We start from the raw sequence: 24,613 nt of genomic DNA, 5'->3' as shown, positions 1-24,613 counted from the left end.
CCTGTCCATCACCAACTCCCAGAGCTTGCTCAAACCCATGTCCATTGAGTCAGTGATGCCATCCAACCATCTCATCCTCTGTCATCCTCTCCTCCTGCCTTCAATCTTTCCCAGCATCAGGGTCTTTTCAAATAAGCCAGTTCTTGGCATCAGGTGGCCAAAGTATTGGAGCTTCAGTTTCAGCATCAGTCCTTCCAATGAATATTCAGGGCTGTTGCATGTCCTTGCAGGCCAAGGGACTCTCAAGAGTCTTCTCCAACACCACAGGTCAAAAGCATCAATTCTTCAGTGCTCGGCCTTCTTTGTGGTCCAACTCATCATATACATGACTTCTGGAAAAACCATAGCTTTGACTATGAGTATCACAGCCTGTTCAGAAGACTGTAGCCTCTTCTCTTTAATAACTTTTTTTTTAGATTTTTTTTTATATGGACCATTTTTAAAGTATTAAATTTGTTGCAGTATTAGTTCTGTTTTTCATGTTTTCTTTTTTTGGCTGTGCCACTGTGTGTGTGATCTTAGCTCCCCAGGTGGGGATCAAACCCAGCCCCCCCCTGCCTTGGAACATGAAGTCTTAACCACTGGACTGCCAGGGAAGTCCCTATTGACTTTGACTTAAGTGTTTCCATATAAAATTATTTTTGATCTATTTTTTATAGTTCAGAACATTTTGCTGTGATACAGGCTTATATTTTTCTGTCTTTAGTTGTCAGAATTCACATGAATTTTGTTACGTGTACATAGCTCAGAAAGTACTGGAATGAAGGCTGATTTTACAAGTAACATTCGTTTGCATCTCAGAGTTCTAGAAGGCAAATGTCTCAGAAAAACATGCTCTTCCAGAGGTGAGCAGGGCACATCAAATTGGTGATATTTTAATATTTATCTCAAATGGATATTTTAAAGTTTCTTTGTGTGATAAGTCGCTTCAGTTGTGTCTGAGTCTGTGACCCCATGGGCTGTAGCCCACCAGGCTCCTCAGGCAAGAACACTGTAGTGGGTTGCCATGTTCTCTTCCAAGGGATCTTCCAGACCCAGGGATTGAACCCATGTCTCCTACATCTGTCTCCTGCATTGGCAGGCAGGTGCTTTACCACTAGCACCACCTGGGAGAAGATTGCTAACACTGCTGTTCAGTTTTGAGTTCTGTGGAGTAAAAGTAGATGGCATTATAAGAAAATTATCTGGCAAGATTGTGTTCTTTAAAAGGAAATGCTTAATAGGTAGTCGATGTAAAGTTAGTATACATTTGGATGATGAATTCACCTTTAAAACTGGGGGAAACAGGAAAGTGGGGAAGAATATAATTATTCATGAGATTTTTTCTATGATAATTTTCATGATTCCTTTGTATTTGCACTTTTTTATGTTTCTTTCTTTTTTTTTTAGGGAGAAGTGATAGCACTGGATAAAATATCCAAAAAAGTAGAAAAAATAAAGCAGAATGCATTATTGTTAGGATTAAATTCCATCCGGGCATTTTGCTTTGATGGAACAAAGGCCCTTAAACTTGATATGGTTAAGGACACAGACGGTGAGTTAAATTTTATCTTTCAAAGGCTTCTGTAATTGGCATTTACAGTCAGATTTTGCTGCCTTTGTGCCAGCCCCTAAATATCCATAGGGCCTTGAAACTCTGTCGTGGGTCTAAGATATTTTGGCATAATGTCTTTTTTGCTTTTCATCTCATCTTTGAATATCTGGTTTTAAATACAGAATCAAACCTCTAAGACTTGGTCAAACTCTTTATTCTTAGTGTGTTTGTTTTAGTTTCATATTACAGCTCAGGAAGTTGAGATTCTATATAAGCCTTTCAACTTTATGATTCTTCGTGTTTCATTTTTCTTGAGGAACTGGTGATATATAGAACTAGAAAGGAAAAACTGCAATGATTCTTGTTCTGGAATAAAATATTGCATTGGTTACATCACTCTATTTCTCTATCTTTGTTTGTATTTAGACTTTATTTCATAAATTACTCAAGGAACTTGCATATTTTAATCAATTATGGGGATTATTTTCCTAGAATGTTTATTGATTAGATGCTGTTTGATTCATGTGATTTGTAAAAAGCAATTTTTTAATTAGAGGATAATTGTTTACAATTGGGTGTTTCTGCTGTACAACACTGTGAATCAGCTGTACATATACACATATCCCCTCCCTTGTGAGCCTCCCTCCCACCCCCACATCCCACCCCTCTAGGTCACGACAGAGCACCAGGCTCCCAGTGTTATACAGAAACTTCCGCTAGCTGTTTTACACATGGTAATGTATATATGTCAATACTATTTTCTCAGTTTGTTCCATTCTCTCCTTCCCCTGCTGTGTGCACAAGTGTGCTCTCTACGTCTGTGTTTCTTCCTCTCCTGCAAATAGGGTCGTCAGTACCATTTATCTAGTTTCCATATGTATGTGTTAATGTATGATATTTGTTTTTCTCACTTACTTCACTCTGTGTGACAGACTCTAGGTTCATCTGCATCACTGCAGATGGCCCTGTTTGGTCACTTTTTATGGCTGAGTAATATTCCATCGATAGATGTATCACATCTTCTTCATGTGTTCATCTGTCTGTAGACGTCTAGGTTGCTTCCATGTCCTGGCTACTGTAAATAGTGCTGCAGTGAATGTTGGGGCACATGGGTCTTTTTGAATTATGGTTTTCTCAGGGCATGTGCCCAGTAGTGGGATTGCTAGGGCACATGGTAGTTCTATTTTGAGTTTTTTACAGAACCTTCATACTGTTCTCTGTGGTGGTTATATCAGTTTACATTCCCACCAACAGTAAAAGAGGGTTCCCTTTTATCCACACCCTCTCCAGTATTATTTGTAGATTGTTTGATGATGGCCATTCTGACTGGTGTGTGGAGATAACTCCTTGTAGTTTGATTTGCATTTCTTTAATAAGGAGCGATTTTGAGCATCTTTTTATGTGTGTGTTGACACATACATCTTCTTTGGAGAAATATCTGTTTTGGTCTTCTACCCATTTTTTGACTGTTTGTTATTTTGATATCGAGCTTCATGAACTGCTTGTATGTTTTGGAGATTAATCCTTTGTCTCTTGCTTCGTTTGCAATTATTTTCGCACAATCTGAGGGTTGTCTTTATGTCCAGTTTATGGTTTCCTTTTCTGTGCAGGGGCTTTTAAGTTTTGGTCCCATTTGTTTATTTTTATTTCAGTTACCCTAGGAGGTGGGTCAGAGAGGATCTTGATGTCATTTATGTCAAAGAATGTTCCTCCTGTTTTCCTCTAAGAGCTTTATAGTGTCATATCTTACTATAGGTTGTGGGTCTTATTTTACGTCTTTAATCCATTTTGAGTATATTTTTGTGTCTGGTGTTATTTTTGTGTTCTGATTTTATTCTTTTACATGTGAAAAGTGAAAGTGAAGTCGCTCAGTCGTGTCTGACTTTGTGACCCCATGGACTGTAGCCTACCAGGCTCCTCCCTCCATGGGATTCTCCAGGCAAGAGTACTGGAGTGGATTGCCATTTCCTTCTCCAGGGGATCTTCCTGACCCAGGGATAGAACCCGGGTCTCCCACATTCCAGGCAGACGCTTTAACCTCTGAGCCACCAGGGAAGCCCTGTAGCTGTCCAGTTTTCCAAGCACCTCTTATTGAAGAGACTGTCTTTTCTCCATTGTATATTCTTGCTTGATTCATGTGACTTAAAAATTTTTATTTTATATTGGAGTATAGGTGATTAACAACATTGTTAGTTTCAGGTATACAGCAAAGTGGTTGTTATATATATCATTTCAGTTCAGTTGTTCAGTCGTGTTCAACTCCTTGCAACCCCATGGACTGCAGCACACCAGGCCTCCCTGTCCATCACCAACTCCCAGAGTTTAGTCAAACTCATCTCCATTGAGTTGGTGATGCCATCCAACCATCTCTTCCTCGGTCATCCCCTTCTCCTCCTGCCTTCAATCTTTCCCAGCATCAGGGTCTTTTCAAATGAATCATTTCTTCACATCAGGTGGCCAGAGTATTGGAGTTTCAGCTTCAGCATCAGATATATGTATACATGTATCTGTTCTTTTCCAATTTAGGTTATTACAGAGTATTGAGCAGGGCTCCTTGCGCTATACAGTAGGCCCTTGTTCATTATCTGAGTTGAATATAGCATTGTGTATATGTCAGTCCCAAACTCCCAGTCGATCCCTCCTCCACACCCTTTCCCTTTTAGCAATCATAAATTTGTTCTCTAAGTCTGTGAGTCTGTTTCTGTTTTGTAAATGAGTTCATTTGTATCATTGTTTTGGATTCTGCATATAAGTAATGTCATAAGGTATTTATCTTTGTCTGACTTGACTTCATTTAGCATGGTAATCTCCAGGTCCATTCATGTTACCACAAATGGCATTATTTAATTCTTTTTAATGGCTGAGCAAATACTCCATTGTATATGTATACCACATCTTCTTTATCCATTCATCAGTCAGTGAACATTTAGATTGGTTCCATGTATTTGCTGTTGTAAATGGTGCTGAACATTGCGTGCATGTATCCTTTTGAACCATGTTTTTCTCTGGATATAGGCCCAGAAGTAGGGTTGCTGGATTATATGGTACCTCTGTTTTTAGTTTTTTAAGGAACCTCCATACTGTTCTCCATAGTGGCTGTACCAGTACATTCCCACCAACAGTGTAGGAGGGTTCCTTTTTCTCCACACCCTGTTCACTGTATATTGTAGGCCGTTTATTGATGATGGCCATTCTGACTGGCATGAGGTGATATCTTATTGTAGTTTTGATTTGCATTTCTCTAATAATTAGTTATATTGAGCATCTTTTCCTGTGCCTCTTGGCCATCTGTCTGTCTCCTTGGAGAAATGTTTAAGTTTTTTTTTTCCCTCATTTTTTGATTAAGTTTTTTTTTCTTTTTTTTTTTTTTTTTAGATATTGAGTCATATGGCCTGTTTGTAAATTTTGGAGATTAATCCCTTGTTGGTTACATGGTTTGCAGACATTTTCTCCCATTCTGTGGGTTTCCTTTTGTTTATGGTTTGCTTTGCTACACAGAATCTTCTGAGTTTAACTAGGTCCCATTTGTTTGTTTTCTTTTTGCTTCCATTACTCTAGGAGATGGATTGAAAAAGATATTGCTGTAATTTATATCAGATAGTGTTCTGCCCATGTTTTTCTCTAAGAGTTTTATATTATCCAGTCTAACATTTAGGTCTTTAATCCGTTCTGAGTTTATTTTTGTATATGGTGTTAAAGAATGTTCTAATTTCATTTGTTTACATGTAGCTGTCCCATTTTATCAGCACTATTTATGGAAGAGGCTGCCCTTTCTCCATTGTATAGACTTTCTTCCTTTGTTGTAGATTAATTGCCCATAGATGCATAGGTTTATTTCTTGGCTTTCTGCCTGTTCCATTGATCTGTATTTCTTTTTTAAATGCTAGTTCCATACTGTTCTGATCACTGTAGCTTTGTAGTATAGTCTGAAGTCAGGGAGCCTGATTCCTCGAGCTCTGTTTTTCTTTCTCAAGATTGCTTTGGCTGTTTGGGGCCTTTTGTGTTTCCATACAAATTTTAAGATTTTTTTCCTCTAGTTCTGTAGAAAATACCATTGGTAATTTGCATTAAATCTACATATTGCTTTGGGTAGTGTAGTCATTTTGACAATGTTGATCTTCCAGTTGGAGAACACGGTATATCTTTGCATCTGTTTGTGTCGTCTTTTCTCTAGTTGCAGGGAGTGCGGGCTGCTCTTCAATGCAGTGCAGTAACTCTCCTGAAGGTGGTTTCTCTGTGGCAGAGGCTGGGCGTTGGCTCAGTAGTTATGGTGCATGGAGTTAGTTGGCCCCTGGCATGTGGACTCTTCCTGGACCAGGAGTGAACCTGTGTCCCCTGCATTAGCAGGTGGATTCTTAACCACTAGACCACCAGGAAAGCCCATGTTGGAAATTTTGAAATTGGGAATTATGAGTCTTTCAAGTTAGTTCATCTGCAGTTTCTTCTTTGCTAATCTGGGTGCCTTTTGTTCCATTTCATTGCCTCATTGCCCATTCTAGAACCTTAGTACAATGCTGGATAGAAGTGGTGACAGGGATCCCCCATATCTGGTTCCCGATTAGTCTTTTCTCAGGTGGCTTAAAACTGTAGGTTTCTCATAGATAGCCTTTATCAGGTTGAGAAATTTACTACTATTTCTGGTTTGTTGGATATTTCAAATCATGTAATGGTGTTGGATTTTGTCAGGTGCTTTTTCTGTATCTTACTCAGATGATCATGTGGTTTTTGACCTTTGTTCTATTACTTTTCAGATTTTTGAATTAGCCTTTCATTCCTGAGATAAATCTCACTTGGGCATAGTGTATAATCATTTTCATATATTGTTGGGTTGAGTTTGCTTGTATTTCATTGAGAATATCTGTGTCCGTGTTTGTAAGAGATACTGGTCTGTGATTTTCTTTCTTCGGATATCTTTGTCAGGTTTTGATGTCTCTGGTCTCATAGAATGAGTTGGAAATTATGCTTTTCTCTTATGTTTTTGAAAGAATTTTTGAAGACTTGGTGTTATTTAAGTTTGGTGGATTCATCAGTGAAGTTGTCTGGGCCGGGGCTTTTCTTTGTGGGATTTTTAAAAAATGTTTCAGTCTCTGCTTATTATAGATTTATTCACATTTTCTCTTTCTTGTATAAATTTCAGTAGTCTGTGTATCTTTTTAGTAATTTGCCCATTTAAGTTATTTATATAGTTTATTGGAGAAGGAAATGGCAACCCACTCCAGTATTCTGAAATTCCATAGACAAGAGGAACCTGGCAGGCTGCAGTCCATGGGGCCACAAAGAGTCAGACACAACTGAGCAACTACACAACAACAGTACAGTTTATAGTACTCCTTTATAATCAATTTTACTTCTTTAAGACCAGGAGCAGTGTCCCCCCTTTAGTTACCGATTTTAGTATTTTGAATCTTCTTTCTTGGTCCATCTAGCTAAAGTTTTGTCAATATTGTTGATGTTTTTCAAAGAGTCATCTTTCAGTTTTATTGAATCTCTCTGTTTTCTTTTCTCTGTTACATTAATTTCTACTCTAATTGTTATTGTTTTCTCCTCTTTTTCCTGCTTTATTTTTAGTTTGTTCATCTTTTTTCAGTGTCTTAAGAATGCACGGACTGAATTGTTGGTTTGAGATTTTTTGATGTAGGTATTTATAAATGTCCCTCTGAACAGTATTTTACTACTTCCTGTAAGATTTAGTATGTTGTGTTTTCATTCACGTCAGAGCATTTTATGATATATACCTGTCTATTTCTTTGACTTATGGTTATTTAGGAGCATGTTTTAAAATTTTCACATACTTGGAATTTCCTAAATTTCATTCTATTAATAACTTTTATTTTCATTTCCTTTCAGTGGGAGAACAAATACTGTATGAGTTTAACGTTTGTTAAATTTGTTGAGCTTTGTAGTATGGCCTTGCCTATGGTTTGTCCTAGAAAATGATCCCTGTGCACTGGGGAGGAGTATGTATTCTACTGTTACATAGGGTTTTCTGTGGGAAAACCTATCTGGTGGGTCTAGTTGGTTTATAATGTTGACAGTGTTCTCTTTCCTTTTTGGTCTTCTGCTTTTTTGTTCTTTTCATTAGTAGTGGTTCTGTTTTTATTTTTATTTTTTGAGGAACCTTTATACTGTTTCCCATCATGGTTACATGAGTTTACATTCCCACCAACAGTGTAGGAGGGTTCCCTTTTCTCCACATCCTTGCCAACATTTGTTATTTGTTGTCTTTTTAACTATAGCCATTCTTCCCTGGTGGCTCAGTAATAAAGAATCCACCTGGGATACTGGAGACTTAAGTTCAACCCCTGGGTTGGGAAGATCCCCTGGAGAAAGGAAGGGCAACTCACTCCAATATTCTTGCCTGGAAAATCCCATGGACAGAGGAGTGTGGTGGGCTACAGCCTGTGGGGTCACAAAGAGCTGGCCATGACTGAAGCAGCTGAGCGTGCATGCATTCTGATAGATGTGAGATGATATCTCATTGTAGGTTTTATTTGCATTTGCCTGATTTGTGATGTTGAGCATCTCTTCATGTGTCTGTTGGCCATCTGTTTGTCTTTGGAAAAATGCCTGCTCAGGTTCCCTGCTCATTTATAAAAGAAAAGGATCTATTTATTTATTTTTGGCCACGCTGGGTCTTCATCACTGCATGCAGGCTTCTTCAGCTGGGGAGAGTGGGGGCTGCTTGAGTTGCGGTGTGCAGGCTTCTCGCTGTGGTGGCTTCGCTTGCTGCAGAGCACAGCCTAGGGCCTGTGCCTTCAGTAGCTGGGGCTCACGGGCTCTAGGGCGCTGGCTCAGTGGCTGCGGTGCCCGGGCTCAGTTGCTCTGCAGCATGTGGGATCTCCCTGGATCAGGGTTCAAATCTGTGTCCCCTGCATTGGCAGGTGGGTTCTTAACCATCAGATCACCAGGGAAGTCCTCTGCTCAATTTTTTAATTGAGTGGCTTTTGGTTTTTTGATACTGAGTTTTATAAGTTCATTGTGTACTTTGGATTTTAACCCTTATGAGTCAGCTTGTTTATTCCAGTGGGTGGTCTTTTCATTTTGTTGGTAGTTTTTTCTGTGCCAGTAGCTTGATTAGGTCCCATTTGTTTATTTTTGCTTTTGTTTTCCTTGGCTGAGGTGAAACAAAACTGCTAAGATTTCTATAAAAGAGTGTACTACCTATGTTCTCTAAGAGGAGTTTTGTGGTTTCTGGTCATACATTTAGGACTTTTATCCATTTTGAGTTTTAAAAAAAATATACAGTGTGAGAAAATGTTCTAACTTCATTCTTTTGCATGTTGTTGTCCAGTTTTCCCAAAATCACTTATTGAAAACTTTCTTTTTCTTCCTCTGTATATTTTAGCCTTCTTCACCATAAGTTCATTGATTGTAAATGCGCAGGTTTATTTCTGGATTCTCCACAAAGTTTAGGGGAGAGGCTCCCTGGAGTCAGGATTCAAAACTTCAAGGAAACGGGTGTTACCTAGCTGCTACTCAGGATTCAGAGCAGGTGATCTCAGGTAGCTGGAACTTGCTGCTTGAGGTAGGGGGCTCTATCTGTTTTGTGATACTTAAGGGAAAAAGCTGGAAACTGTAGCTACTGAGGCAAAGGGCTGTGCTTGGGGTTGTTTCGACAGAAACAACAAGCCTTCGGGAAGGATCATCTCCTGTCCTCTACCCTTCTTATTGTCCATCCTCTATCCACCTTCATTGCTTCTCTGCCTCCTGTTGGTGAATCTTGAAATCAGCAGGCAAAGAAGTATCGTAGTTTCAGAGTTCCCACCTCAGCATCACACAGCAGAGTAGAAATGGGTTAACTTGGAGCTCAAGAAAATAGAGCTTAATTACTAGCATATTTGGAGCAGAACTTGAAATAGGTTCAAATGTCTATACAAATTTAGCATATGATAAAATTAGCATTACAAACCTACAGGGAAGAGTAAATTTGTCAATAAATAGTTCTGAGATGATTTTTTTTTTTTGCACAGTGCGGAGAAAGGATCATACACAAAAGTAACTTCAACATGGATTAAAGCTTACTGTCAGGAATTAAACTGGGATGGTAACAAGAAGCAGATATAGATGAACGTTGATTTGATTTCATAAGGGGGAAGATTCTGAAGCATGAAAGCAAACGTAGAACTCAGCAAAGAAAAAGATAAATTTAATACCAAACATTTATGTATGTTAAACCTATAGCAGATGGCAAATTGTGGGGAATATTTGTAAAATATTTAAGAAAGATGAGATTAATACCCTTGATGTACGAAGAGTTCTTCTGAACAAATCAATGAGAAAATGGTAACTTCCAGTGGAAAGGAAACAAAGACAGTGTGACCATATAATGAAGGAAAATAAAAGGTCTATAATATAATTACACTCATGCTGCTGGTAGTGTAAATTGGCGTATCTTTCAAGAGGATTTTATCAGTATGTACTAACACATGATTGACCAGGGAATTTTTGTAGAAACTAATGCCTATGGCCAGCAATTTGTTAAGTTTCTGGTCAATAACATTCAGGTAACAAAAGATGTATTAATAAGTCTTTGGTCAATAAGTTAAGAATTGTAAAAATAATTGCTTACCTTGGTAAGATATTTCTTTGGAGGCAATTGATAAGAAAGCAAGGATGGTTGTAGATAGAGAAAAGTTAAATAGATAGGAGCTTGTGTCTAACAGTTTTGCAGTCAGAGAAAAGCAGAAGGTTCTCTTGGGATGTGACTTGAAACATTGCAGTGGGTGCTGTAGGAAATCAGCTAACTTAGTGTAAAATCAGTTAGCAGTAATATCTTACAGTTAAGGAGCATAAGCAGACCCATTTGGTTTCATGACTTTTTCCAGTAACACTAAACAGATGAGAAGTTGGAGTGGAGAAAGTTATGTAAGTGAATGCAAAGGGAAACCCATGGGAGATCGGATTTGGGGATATGTAGACTTCCCTGGTAGCTCAGACAGTAAAGCGTCTGCCTCCAATGCGGGAGACCCAGGTTCGATCCCTGGGTCGGGAAGATCCCCTGGAGAAGGAAATGGCAACCCACTGCAGTACTCTTGCCTGGAAGATCCCATGGACTGAGGAGCCTGGTAGGCTACAGTCCGCGGGGTCGCAAAGAGTCAGACACGACTGAGCGACTTCACTTCACTTCAGACTCGTTCTAGAGCACAGCCTTGCTCATGGCTACAGTAGTGAGGAGACCGAGGAATTGTACAACTGCTATGTTTGACTAGAACCTGAAAGGTACCCTCTCTTTCTTGGGCTGTCTGCAGTAAGATTTCCTAAGAAAATATCAGCCCTTAGAATGACTAGAATTAATTTCAGGTCCTAGCTCTGATGAAGTGTGGCTTCTGACATTGAGGGTGCTAAGTCTCACTGGATTAAACTTTGGCTTGTGCTATATCAGTTTATTCAATAATAATGATGTCTTTAATCTTTTTTTACATGTAAATCAATCAGCTTAACCAGCTACTTGGTTGAATGGAGAAATTGTTTCTTATTACTTTCTATTCTAGATTATGATCTTGAATTCCTGATGATTGCATCTGCCTCAGGAGTTTTCTGTGTTAATAGGGCAGAGAGCAAATAAGTTAAAAAAAAAAAAACTTTTACGGGAGGACTTCCATAGTAGCTTAGCTGGTAAAGAATCTGCCTTTAATGCAGGAGATCCCGATTCGATTCCTGGATCGGGAAGATCCCCTGGAGAAGGGATAGGCACCCACTCTAGTATTCTTGGGCTTCTCTGTCGGCTCAGATGGTAAAAAATCCACCTGCAACGTGGGAGACCTGGGTTTGACTCCTGGGTCAGAAAGATCCGCTGGAGAAGGGCATGGCGACCCACTCTAGTATTTTTGCCCAGAGAGTCCCCATGAACAGAGGAGCCTGAAGGGCTGCAGTCCATGGGGTTGCAAAGAGTTGGATACCACTGAGCGACTAAGCACAGCACGGGTAGTTCCTTTACAAAGTTGCATTAGTTTTAGGTGTACAGTAGAGTGATTCAGTTATACAGATACATATACCCAACCTTTTTAAAGATTTTTTTTTTTCCCATATAGGGCATTACAGAGTACTGAGTTCCCTCTGCTACACAATAGCACCTTGTTAGTTAGTGATATAAATAGTAGTATATATATATCAATACGATTCTCCCAATTTATCCCTCCTACCTTATCCCCTAGTAACCGTGAATTTGTTTTCTTTCACATCTGTAACACTACTTGTGTTTTGTAACTAAGTTCATTAGTATGCCTTTTTTTTAGATCCCACATGTAAGCAATATCATATTTGTCTTTCTGGGTCTATCTTGTTACTTCACTCAGTATGACAGTCTCTAGGCCCATTCATGTAAATGGGCATAGTTTTGTTCTTTTTATGGCTGAGTAATATTCCATTGCATATAGGTACCACATCTTCTTTATCCACTCCTCTGTTGATGAACATTTAGGTTGCTTCCATGTCTTGGCTGTTGTAAAGAGTGCTGTGATGAACATTGAGATGGTGCATGTACCTTTTGGAATTATGGGTTTCTGTGGATATATGCCAATTAGTGGGATTGCTGGGTCATATGGTGGTTCTGTTTTTAGTCTTTTAAGGAACTTCCATACTGTTCTCAGTTTTGGCTGTACCAATTTACATTCCCACCAACAGAGAAGGGGGTGTCCCTTTTTTTCCATGCCTTCTCCAGCATTTATTGTTTGTAGGTTTTTTTATGATGGGCATTCAGACTGGTTTGAGGTGATACCTCACTGCAGTTTTGATTTGTGTTTCTAATAGCAAGGAGAGATAAGAAAGCCTTCCTCAGCGATCAATGCAAAGAAATAGAGGAAAACAACAGAATGGGAAAGACTAGAGATCTCTTCAAGAAAATTAGAGATACCAAGGGAACATTTCATGTAAAGATGGGCTTGATAAAGGACAGAAATGGTATGGACTTAACAGAAGCAGAAGATATTAAGAAGAGGTGGCAAGAATACACAGAAGAACTGTACAAAAAAGAGCTTCACGACCCAGATAATCATGATGGTGTGATCACTCATCTAGAGCCAGACACCTGGAATGTGAAGTCAAGTGGGTCTTAGAAAGCATTACTACGAACAAAGCTAGTGGAGGCAATGGAATTCCAGTTGAGCTCTTTCAAATCCATGATGCTGTGAAAGTGCTGCACTCAATATGCCAGCAAATTTGGAAAACTCAGCAGCGGCCACAGGACTGGAAAAGGTCAGTTTTCATTCCAATCCCAAAGAAAGGCAATGCCAAAGAATGCTCAAACTACCGCACAGTGGCACTCATCTCACATGCTAGTAATGCTCAAAATTCTTCAAGCCAGGCTTCAGCAATATGTGAATCGTGAACTTCCAGATGTTCAAGCTGGTTTTAGAAAAGGCAGGGGAACCAGAGATCAAATTGCCAACATCTGCTGGATCATGGAAAAAGCAAGAGAGTTCCAGAAAAACATCTATTTCTGCTTTATTGACTATGCCAAAGCCTTTGAGTGTGTGGATCACAATAAACTGTGGATAATTCTTCAAGAGATGGGAATACCAGACCACCTGACCTGCCTCTTGAGAAACCTATATGCAGGTCAGGAAGCAACAGTTAGAACTGGACATGGAACAACAGACTGATTCCAAATAGGAAAAGAAGAATGTCAGGGCTGTATATTGTCACCCTGCTTATTTAACTTCTATGCAGAGTACATCATGAGAAATGCGGGGCTGGAAGAAGCACAAGCTGCAATTAAGATTGCCAGGAGAAATATCAGTAACCTCAGATAGGCAGATGATACCACCCTTATGGCAGAAAGTGAAGAGGAACTAAAAAGCCTCCTGATGAAAGTGAAAGAGGAGAGTGAAAAAGTTGGCGTAAAGCTCAACATTCAGAAAACAAAGATCATGATATCCGGTCCCATCACTTCATGGGAAATAGATGGGGAAACAGTGGAAACAATGTCAGACTTTATTTTTCTGGGCTCCAAAATCACTGCAGATGGTGACTGCAGCCATTCAATTAAAAGACACTTACTCCTTGGAAGGAAAGTTATGACCAACCTAGATAGCATATTGAAAAGCAGAGATATTACTTTGCCAACAAAGGTCCATCTAGTCAAGGCTATAGTTTTTCCAGTGGTCATGTATGGATGTGAGAGTTGGACTGTGAAGAAGGCTGAGCACCGAAGAATTGATGCTTTTTAACTGTGGTGCTGGAGAAGACTCTTGAAAGTCCCTTGGACTGCAAGGAGATCCAACCAGTCCATTCTAAAGGAGATCCGTCCTGGGTGTTCATTGGAAGGACTGATGCTTAAGCTGAAACTCCAGTACTTTGGCCACCTCATGGGAAGTGTTGACTCATTGGAAAAGACTGTGATGCTGGGTGGGACTGGGGTCAGGAGGAGAAGGGGATGACAGAGGATGAGATGGCTGGATGGCATCACCGACTCGATGGACATGAGTTTGATTGAACTCCGGGAGTTGGTGATGGACAGCGAGGCCTGGTGTGCTGTGATTCATGGGGTCGCAAAGAGTCGGACATGACTGAGCGACTGAACTGAAACTGAACTGAATAATGAGTGAGCCACGTTGACAATCTTTTTGGCCATTGTATGTCTTCTTTGGAGAAATGTCTTTTTAGGTCTTTTGCTCATATTTTAGTTGGGTTGTTTTTTTCTTTTTTAATATTGAGCTACATGAGCTGTTTGTATATTTTGGCAATTAATCCCTTGTCAGTTGCTTCGTTTGCAAATATTGTCTCCCATTATGAGGGCTGTGTATTTTTTGTTTGTTTGTTTTCTTTGGTATGCAAAAGCTTTTAAGTTTATTTAGGTCTCTTGTTTATTTTTGTTTTTATTTTCATTACTCTAGGAGGTGAATTGAAAAAGATCTTGCTACAATTTATGTGAAAGAGTGTTCTGCCTATGTTTTCCTCTATGAGTTTTATAGTGCCTGGCCTTACATTTAGGTCTTAATTCCATTTTGAGTTTATTTTTGTGTCTGATGTTAGGGAGTGTTCTAACTTCATTTACATTTAAGTGGCTAGTTTTCCAGCACCACTAATTGAAGGGGCTGTCTTTTCTTCATTGTATACTCTTGCCTCTTTTGTTACAGATTAGGTGACCATAGGTGTGTGGGTTTATCTCTGGACTTTCTATCTTGTTCCATTGATTTATATTTCAGGTTTTTGTTCCAGTGTCATACTGTTTTGATGACTGTATCTTTGTAGTATAGTCTGAGGCCAGGGCCTTCCTGCTGTTTTGCTTTCTGAAGATTGCTTTGCCTATTCAGGGTCTTTTTTGTTTTTATACAGATTGTAAAATTTTTTGTTCCAGTTCTGTGAAAAATGTCATTGGTAATTTGATAGGAATTGCATTAAGTCTGGGGGTTGCTCTGGGTAGTATAGTCATTTTCACAGTATTGATTCTTCCAATCCAAGAACATGGTGTATGTTTTCATGTGTTTGTATCATCTCTGATTTTGTTCATCAGTATCTTATAGTTTCTGAGTACAGGTCTTCTGCTTTGTTAGGTAGATGTATTCCTGGGTATTTTACTCTTTTTGATGTGCTGGTAAATGAGATTGTGTCCTTAATGTCTATTTCTAATCTTTCATTGTTAGTGTATAAGAATGCAAGCTATTTCTTTTGTGTGTGTGAGACATACACGCTGCTGTATTTATTTATTTTTGGCTGCACCGGGTCTTCCTTGCTGCACATGGGCTCTGTGTAATTGCCAAGAGCAGGGCTACTCTCTAGCTGCAGTGCACAGGCGACTCATTGTGGTGGCTTCTCTCGTGGAGCACAGGCTCTAGGCATGTGGGCTTCAGTAGTTGCAGCGTGCAGACTCAAGCAGTTGCAGCTTGCTGGCCCTAGAGCATGGAGTCTTCAGTAGTTGTGGCGGATGGGCTTAGTTGCTCTGTAGCGTGTGGAGTCTTCCCAGACCAGGGATCAAACCCACATCCCCTGCATTAGCAGGCGGATTCTTATCCACTGTGCCACAAAGGAAGTCCAAGAATGCAAGAGATTTCTGTGTATTACTTTGGTATCCTGTAGCTTTACTGAATTCATTGATGAGCTCTAATAGCTTTCTGATGGGATCTTTAGAATTTTTTTTATGTATAGTATCATGTCATCTGCAAACAGTGTCAGTCATACTTTTCCAATTTGGATTCTTTTGTTTTTTATTTTTTCCTCTCTGCTTGCAATGGCTAGGACTTCCAAAACTGTGTTGAATAATAGTGGCGAGGGTGGACATCTTTGTTTTGTTCCTGATCTTAGTGGAAATGCTTTCAGTTTTTCACCGTTGAGTATGATGTTTGTTGTGGGTTTGTCATATATGACCTGTCTCATGTTGAGATATGTTCCCTCTGTGCCCACTTTCTGGAGAGTTTTTCTCATAAATGAGTGTTGAATTTTGTTGAAAGCTTTTTCTGTATCTGTAGAGATGATCATATGGTTTTATTCTTTAATTTTTTAATGTTATATATCACACTGATTGTTCTGTGGATATTGACAAATTTTTATTTCCCTGGGATAAATCCTACTTGATCATGGTGTATGATCCTTTTACCATGTTGTTGGATTTGGTTCGCTAATATTTTATTGAGGATTTTTGCATCTGTATTCATCAGTGATATTGGCCTGTAATTGTCTCTTTTCATGGTATCTTTGTCTGAAGGGGAGAAGGAAATGGCAACCCACTCCAGTGTTCTTGCCTGGAAAATCCCATGGACAGAGAAGCCTAACCAGCTACAGTCCATGGGGTTGCAAAGAGTCAGACACAACTGAGTGACTTTCACAGACATTTTGCTTTCAGGTGGCTCAGATGATAAAGAATCCACCTGCCAAGGCAGGAGACCCAGGTTCCATCCCTGGATTGAGAAGATCCCCTGGAGAAGCGAATGGCTGCCCACTCCAGTATTCTTGCCTGGAAAACCCCATGGGCAGAGGAGCGGACTACAGTCCATGAGGTCACAAAGAGTCGGACACAACTGAGTGACTTAACACTTGTCTAATGGTGGCCTCATAGACTGAGCTTAGAAAGTGTTCCTTCCTCTGCAGTTTTTTGGAAAATTTTGAGAAGGAGCGAAGTCAGCTCTTCTCTAAAAATTTAATAGAATTCACCTATGAAGCCATCTGGTTCTGGTCTTTTTTGTTTGTTGGAGGATTTTTAATTATACTTTCAACTTAATTACTTGCGATTGGTCTGTTCTTATTTTCTGCCTCTTCCTGGTTCAGTCTTGGACCCATGGCTGCTAGAGCCAGACCCGTCCCTCCTGCTCCAGCTGCAGGAGCAGTTTCGGATGTTTTGTAGATGCTGAGTTTAGGAAGCTGTCAACAGAGATGTGACTTTGCAGTTTGAGCAGCTGTGAGGAGGGATTTCAGCTCTTCCTTCTTACTCACACAGCCCCTGAGGTTCAGCTGTGGTTTCAGCCCATCTTCTGGGCAAATGTCTTAGGGGAGCTATTCGTGCCCTCCTGGGACGCCGTGGGCAGGTCCTAGCACCTGCTGATAGGTTTCCCAGTGTGCGTGTGTGTAAGGGGGTGGTATTTGCACCCTCATAGGACAGAAGGGTGAGTTCTGGCACCCACTGATGGGTTTCCTAGTTGCAGAAGCTCTCTGTGCCACCCCCCACCCCCAGGACAGCGTGGAAAGATCCTGGAGCCCTCTGGTGGAATTCCTAGAGTGCTGGAGCTGTCTGTGCTCTTCCACAAATATGTTTATAATTTTCTTTACAGGAGAACCTCCATTCTTACCAGAATCGTTTGACCGAATTCTTCTTGATGCTCCCTGCAGTGGAATGGGACAGAGGCCAAACATGGCATGTACTTGGACGTTGAAAGAAGTGATGTCCTACCAGCCGTTACAGCGAAAACTCTTCACTGTGGTATGTGATGCTACTTTGTTGTGGAAGAAAGGTGACCTAGTTTGATATTTTAAAGAATGAGAGCAGTTTTCATAGCAGCATTATTCACAGTTTTATTAATTAAAATGTGGGAAAAACCCATGTGTCCATGAGTAGATGAATGGATAAGTAAAATGTGGTTTGTACAAACAATGAAATTTTAGCCAGCCTTGGAAAGGAATGAAATTCTGATGCGTGCTACAACATGGATGAATTTTGAACATATTATGCTGAGTTATATAAGCCAGACACAAAATGGTGTATGTGATTCATTTATATAGTGTCTAGAAAAGGCAAATTCATAGAGACAGAAAGTAGAATATAGGTTACCGGAGGCTGAAGGAGCAGGAGGGCGAATCAGGAGTTAATGTTTCATGGTTCAGAGTTTCAGTTTGGAAGAGTTCAGGCGATGGATAACGGTGATGGTTGTACAGCAGTGTGAATATATTAATTAATGCTTAATGCCATTGAATTTTACACTTAAAAATGGTTAAAGTGGTAAGTTTTATGTGTACCACACACAGAGAGCACCAGAGACCTAGTCTTCCTTCATGCTGATCCATTCTGTCATCGCAGGCAGTAGTAGAATTTCTTCTCTGAGACATTGAATGAATTTGAAACATGCTGCTTTATCTTAAAAGTAGACGGTTGTTAACACAGAGTTACTAACTGATGTAAAACATTTGGATATCCCTGGTAGTCCAGTGGTTAAGACTGTGCTTGCACTGAAGCGGGGCACAGGTTCGATCTCTGAATGGGGAATTACGATTCCTGATGTCATGTGGCATGGCAAAAATAATTAGATAAATAGATAAATAAATAGCGTTTTAATAGACTTCCTAATCATCTTAGTGAATTAAAGGTGGGAAATCCAACAGAGGTGAACTCATTCATGAAACTGGGACGTGACAGCATCCAGTGTAGGATGTAGAAGGACCAGGCAAACTTAGCAAGTCAGACTGGTCTCCGGGATGTTTCACAGGAGGCCCTGATAAAACACGTGAGAATTTCTCTCAGCCTTGCAAACATGATATCATGGATTTCCCAGGATGCAGGCAGCATTGGATCGAAGACGGTCCCGCCGTTTCCTCTCAGCTCTCTAACTGTAAACATATAGGCTATAGCAACAGTGGATATGCTCCGATGATTCCCTCTCTGAAGCTGTCTTGGAGTGCCTTTCTCTTCAGCACTCCTGGTGTCTCCTTTCCTACCTGAAAGTGGCACCGGGAGTGGACCGTTTGAGCTTTTCCTTCTATACGGTCGTGAGAGAACGCATCCTGGAAGTTGAGACAGCAAGCAGAAGAAGCAGCTTTGCTTATAGCTACAACCCACTTTGATGTTTGGGTAAGATTTTGTTGCTCCTGTTGTTTAGTCGCTAAGTCATGTATGACTCTCTGGGACCCTGTGGACTATAGTCTGCCAGACTCCTCTGTCCATGGCATTTCCCAGGCAAGAATACTGGAGTGGGTAGCTGTTTCCTTCCCCAGGGGATCTTCTTGACCCAGTGATCAGATCTGCGTCTCCTGCGTTGGCAAGCAGATTCTTAACCGCTGAGCCACCAGGGAAGGCCGAGGATAAAAAATTAGGACCCTGTTTTAAGAGACTTGGCTTTTTGTTTGTTTCAGCTCATTTAGGCATTTTAAGAGGCCATTTGGGAGGAGATGTGTTGGTCTTAGTGACAAGGAGCAGCTGACCGTGTGCAAGAGAGAGTAAAATCCAGCACATGAGCCTTTGGGTGAGGGTGGGAGTTGAGACTGGATACGTGTCTCCGCATCAGTTACTATGGATACTTGGGTTTCATGACTGAGAAATGGGGAGGATGCCTCCACCTGATGGGGTTGCCTCACTGGAGACAGTAACCATTCTTCTGGCAGTGATAAGATTTGTTGAGAAAAGCTATGTAATAGGCTCAAACAGCAGCTGGCAAAGTTTAAATTTTGATCAGCCTACTATGGTTAAGAGATATTAGTATATGCTTTTTTTTTTTTTAAGATTTTTTAAAAATTTAGGGATTTGAAAAAAGAAGCGTTAATTATTTGGGACAGGTTCATTTTCATATTACACTTTATTTCTTGAACAAATACTTACTGGGCAGCTCCTGTATGCTACAGTGCTAGGTGCTGATGATATGATAGTTAACCCTTGCCCTTTTACATGAGGTTTCTTTTATTTTTTTCCAACTAAAGTAATTTATTTATTCTTTTGGTCCATAGATGACATAATTATAGACAAGTTTTGATATATAAGAAAACCCTTCTGTCCACCTCTGTTTGATAAATGAATCATCACAGTAATTTTCACAATTTTTAACACAATGCACAGTTTTCTTGGACTGAAGCAATCGCAAGAGTGCATTGGTACTGGTCTGTTACAGCTTACGTGAGGTTTCTATTCTAACTGGTACTGTGCTGTGCAGGTCGCTTCAGTTGAGTCCGACTCTTGGCAACACCATGGAGTCGAGCCTGCCAGGCTTCTCTGTCCATGGGATTCTCCAGGCAAGAATACTGGCGTGGGTTGCCGTGCCCTCCTCCAGGGGATCTTCTGACCCAGGCATTGACTCTGCATCTCTTGCATCTCCTGCATTGGCAGGCGGGTTCTTTACCACTAGTGCGACCTGCATTTCTAACTGGGGAGGAATACAAACAGAGAGATGAGGAAGTGATTTTGTGTATCCAAGGAGTGACCCCATGGAGCAAACTGAAGAGAGGAGCTAGGAGTGGGGCACCCAAAGTGGAAGCAGAGAGACACGGATGATGTGCAGGGAGCAAGCCCTGCAGGGAAGCAGCAGGCTGTCTGGGCTGCTGCAGAGGTCCTGAGTCAGGGGTGCCGCACCTGCCAGACCGCAGAGGCTGGTGGGGCTCAGGCAGGACAAGCCAGGCACACAGAGGGGAAGGCTGCAAGGGGCTGCTGTACATACATTGGGAGGGCCACTCTGAGGCCGTGAGCTTTGACTCCAAGTGATGACAAGGAATATCGGAAGGGTTTTTTGTTCTGTTGGCCGTCCGCTGAGGCATGCATGGTTTCAGTTCCTGACCAGGGATTGAACCTGGACCCCAGCTGTGAAAGTGCAGAGTCCTTGGCCACCAGGGAACTCCCCAGGGAAGGGTTTTGAGCTGAGAAGAGGCGGTTTTAAAAGCACCACTTGGGTTGCTGTGTTGAGAATAGATGGGAGGAGGGCAGGAAATGAAGCAGGTGGGAAACAGTTGGAATAATCCAGGTGAAAAAAAATCATGAAACTAGGAGCAGAATGGCAGCAGTGGGAGTTGTGAAACTCCTGGGTCTGTTCTGAAGGTAGAGGCAAGAGGATTTACTTGACAGACAGGAACGTGACGGAAAGAGGCGTAAAAGATGATCCAGAGTTGGGGCCTGTACCCCAGGAAGGATGGGGGGATCCTTTTCTGGGAGGCTTCAGAGGAAGGTAGGCATTCAGTGTGGGATGGGAAAAATATGGAGAAAGCAGTTGAATATATGGGAACAGAAATCAAAAAGGAGTCTCACCTAAAAATGGTGAATTTTCAGCATAAAAATGGTATCTAAACCCGTGAAACTGAATGATGGTATTTGGAAATAGTCTTGGTCCAGATGGGCTGAAACAGCTCTGACTAATGAAATGCATCTGGTCTGGAACATTGTTTTTTTTCAATAATCGTATTTTTCTTTGTATACTTTTTATTTTGTGTTGGGGTATAGTCAGTTAACAATGTTGTGATAGTGTCAGGCGCGCAGCAAAGGGACTCAGCCATACATACACATGTATCCTTTCTCCCCTAGACTCCTGTCCCGTCCTGGCTGCCATATAACACTGAGCAGAGTTCCCTGAGCTGTACAGTAGGTCCTTGTTGATTACTTATATATATAGTTGTTTAGTTGCTCAGTCATGTCCAACTCTTTAATGACCCCACGGACTGCCAGGCTCCTCTGTCCATGGGATTTCTCAGGTGAGAATACTGGGGCTGGTTGCCATTTCCTTCTCCAGGGGATCTTCCTGACCCAGGGATCTAATCCGTGCCTTCTGCCTGGGGAGGTGGATTCTTTACCACTGTGCTACCTGGGACGCCCGTCTTATGTATAGTAGTGTGTGTATATTAATCCTGGTCAGTCAGTCAGTTCAGTCGCTCAGTTGTGTCTTATGCTTTGCGACCCCATGGACTGCAGCACACCAGGCTTCCCTTTCCTCCTTCACTAACTCCTGGAGCTTGCTCAAACTCATGTCCATCAAGTCGGTGAGGCCATCCAACCGTCTCATCCTCTGTCGTCCCCTTCTCCTCCTACCTTCAGTCTTTCCCAGCATCAGGGTCTTTTCCAAGGTGTTAACCCCAGACTCCTAATTTACCCCTCCCTCCTGCCTTCCCTCTCTGGTGGCTGTCTGTTTCTGAAACCTGAGGTGTGTATACGTGCCGCAGCTTATCCATTGCTCTGCTGATGCTGCCTGGTGCCTTGGCTATTGCAAATAGCGCTGCTATGAACACGGGAGTGCACGTGCCCTTTTTTATTTTATGTTGGAGCACAGTTGATTCACAGTGTTGTGTTTCAGGTGTACAGAAAAGTGAATCAGTTATACATGTATCTACTGTTTTTCATATTCTTTTCCCATGTAAGTTATTGCAGAATATTGATAGGGTTCCTGTGCTATATGGTAGTTCCTGGCTGATTATGTATCTATGTATATGTTAACTCCACCTCCTAGTATATCCATCCCTGCTGCCTTTCCCCTTTGGTAATCAGAGATTTGCTTTTGTAGTCTGTGAGTCTGTTTCTGTTTCTACGTAAATTCCTTTGTATCATTTTTTTGGATTCTACACATAACTGATGTCATACGATATTTGTCTTTCTCTGTCAGGCTTATTTCATTTAGTATTGTGGGTGAGCTCAGTATAGCTTCAGGCGTCCTGTCTGCTGATGGGTGGTGAGTGTGTGTGTGCCTGTCTTGCTGGTTGTTTGGCCGGAGATGTTCCAACACTGTAGACTGTTGGGCCGGGCCAGGTCTTAGTGCTAAAAGACCTGCTGGAGAGCTTACGCCAATTGGTATTCCCTGGGGTCTCTGCCACCAGTGACCTTGATCCCACAGGGAGCCACAGCCAACCCCCGCCTCCCCAGGAGACCCTCCACAACCCACAGGTAGGTCCGGCCGAGGCTCCTGTGGAGGCACTGCTTTGTGCTGGGTCCCAGTGCACCTGAAATCTGCGTGTGCCCTCCCGGACTGAAGTCTCTGTTTTCCCCCCGTCCCGTGGAGGTCCTGCTTTCAAGCCCTGCTGGTCTTCAAAGCAGATGTCCTGGGGGCTGCTCCTCTTGATGCCAGACCCTCAGGCTGGGGAGCCTGACATGATGCTCAAAACTTTCACTCTGTGGGAAAACCTCTGCGATATAATTATTTTCTAGTTAGTGGGTCTCCCACCGGTGGGTATGGGATTTATGTTGCAAAAGCGCCCCTCCTGCCGTCTCGCTGTGGCCTCCTCCTTGCCTTTGGAAGCAGACTCTCTTTACTGGTAGGTTCCAGCCCTTTCATGTTGGCAGTGGTTGGGCAGTTTGTTGTGGTTTTGGTGTTTTTGTGAGAAGAGAGGTCAGGTCCTTCTACTCCTCTGTGTTGTCTGGAATCGAGGGGGTGGATGCTTGCTGGCCCTTGTTCCCTCGTTGCGGATGTGCAGGTGTGGTGGCCGTTGCTTGTTCCTGGGATAGCAGGGGAGTGACAGTGCCCGCTTGCCTGTCTTTCAGCGGTGGCAGTGGCCTGAGTGGTGTTGGTGGCACGCGCCCACCCCCAGAGCGTGTGACCATCATCCTGGGAACAGGCAAGGGAAGGCAGCTCTTATGGTTTCTCTGCCCCTCTCCTTGGGTGCCCCCGCCGCCCGACGATGGGGCCTTGCCTCTCCATCAGGCCCTGGGTACTGCTGCGTGCAGCCTCACTTGCCGCAGTGCCGCCTCTTCAAGCTGTCCCCATGCAGCCAACCCCGGGCCTCTCCCTGGGACTGTCTCCAAAGGCCGAGCTTCCATACCCAGTCTCCGCCTGTACTGGCAGACGGACATCTCAGACTGAGGAGCGCGGGGTGGAGGTGACGGCCTTCTGAGCGGGCCACTCCTCTGGGTGCTGCAGACTGGATGGGCTCTTCCACCACCAGTGAGGGGACTTGCCAGGGTGCAGGAATCTCTCCTCCTCCATTCACAGCTCTCTCCCTAGGGTGCAGGGCCCGTCCTGATTCCATTCTCTTGCCTTTTTCTTTTGCCCGGTTATGTGGAGGTTGTCTTGTCCCTTCAGAAGGCAGAGGTCTTCTGCCAGCGTTCAGTAGATGTCCTCTGCAGATTATTCCACTTCCGGATGTGATTTTGCATACGCATTTATATGCATTTCAAATGTGTTGTCTTCAGGCGGTAGAGCTGCTCAAGCCAGGGGGTGTGCTGGTGTACAGCACGTGCACTGTCACCCTGGCAGAAAATGAGGAACAGGTTGCCTGGGCCCTCAAGACGTTTCCCGGCCTTCAGCTTCAGCACCAGGTGAGGACCGTGGCAGTTCTCTTGGGGTGATCCAGTAGGTTACGGAAACGTAAGTGTAGTGATAAACCCAGAGAGTTACATGAAGGGATATGTCATGTAAAACTCCTGAAACAAATCTTGTGGAGCTCAGGGCGGTTTCTCCGATGAAAGCCGTTCCAGATAGTCCTGGAACATCTGGAATTTTCACATCCTGATCCAGGATTTCCAGGCCTTCACTCTTACTGACCAGAGATATGTTAACATGTATTTTGTTATCCAAATGTTATTGACCGGAGATGTATCAGTACTCACTTACATAACGAATTGCCAGCCACAGGTGTTAATTTCTGCAAAAATCCCCCGGTCAGTAATGTGTTTAAATGACCGTACAGCTCAGGTGGATTTTTGATAATGTGTTTGACTTGTGGCTCTTGTTCATGTTATTTGGAATTTTGTTTCTAAAACCCTTTTCCCCTCTCTCAGTCCTGTATTTTTCTGGTAGGGGAAATGGTGAGCATTTTTTCTCATGACATATCAAAGCCCAAACAGGCTTTAATAACTGGGATTCAAAAGACTAGCCAAGCGGGGGAAGATAGTGCAGGTTTATCTCTTCCTTTGGTTTCTTAGATAAGATATAGAATATTTTTAAAACTCCCTTGTACTTTCTTTTACTTAGCAATGCCTTTTAGTTCTGGTTTTTATTAAAATACATTGATGACTAGATTTTTCAGCCCATGATGTTTGAG

The 24,613-nt window shown here is 42.1% G+C and overlaps 1 protein-coding gene across 4 annotated transcripts in view; it reads left to right on the top strand.

The window, feature by feature from the left end:
* NSUN6 (NOP2/Sun RNA methyltransferase 6) overlaps positions 1-24,613 on the top strand; it is a 106,167-nt gene that overhangs the window by 71,411 nt on the left and 10,143 nt on the right. For all 4 annotated transcript variants that reach the window (XM_068986891.1, XM_068986890.1, XM_068986892.1 and 1 more), the window contains exons 8-10: positions 1,390-1,534; positions 17,236-17,384; positions 23,763-23,888. In XM_068986891.1, coding sequence (XP_068842992.1) covers positions 1,390-1,534; positions 17,236-17,384; positions 23,763-23,888 — 420 coding nt within the window. The remainder of the gene's footprint in view (positions 1-1,389; positions 1,535-17,235; positions 17,385-23,762; positions 23,889-24,613) is intronic.

This window comes from Capricornis sumatraensis, chromosome 15 (assembly GCF_032405125.1).
Source record: "Capricornis sumatraensis isolate serow.1 chromosome 15, serow.2, whole genome shotgun sequence".
NCBI classification, from domain to species: Eukaryota; Metazoa; Chordata; class Mammalia; order Artiodactyla; family Bovidae; genus Capricornis; species Capricornis sumatraensis.
The sequence above is the reverse complement of the archived record's forward strand: the minus strand, read 5'-3'. Positions and strand labels throughout refer to the sequence as shown.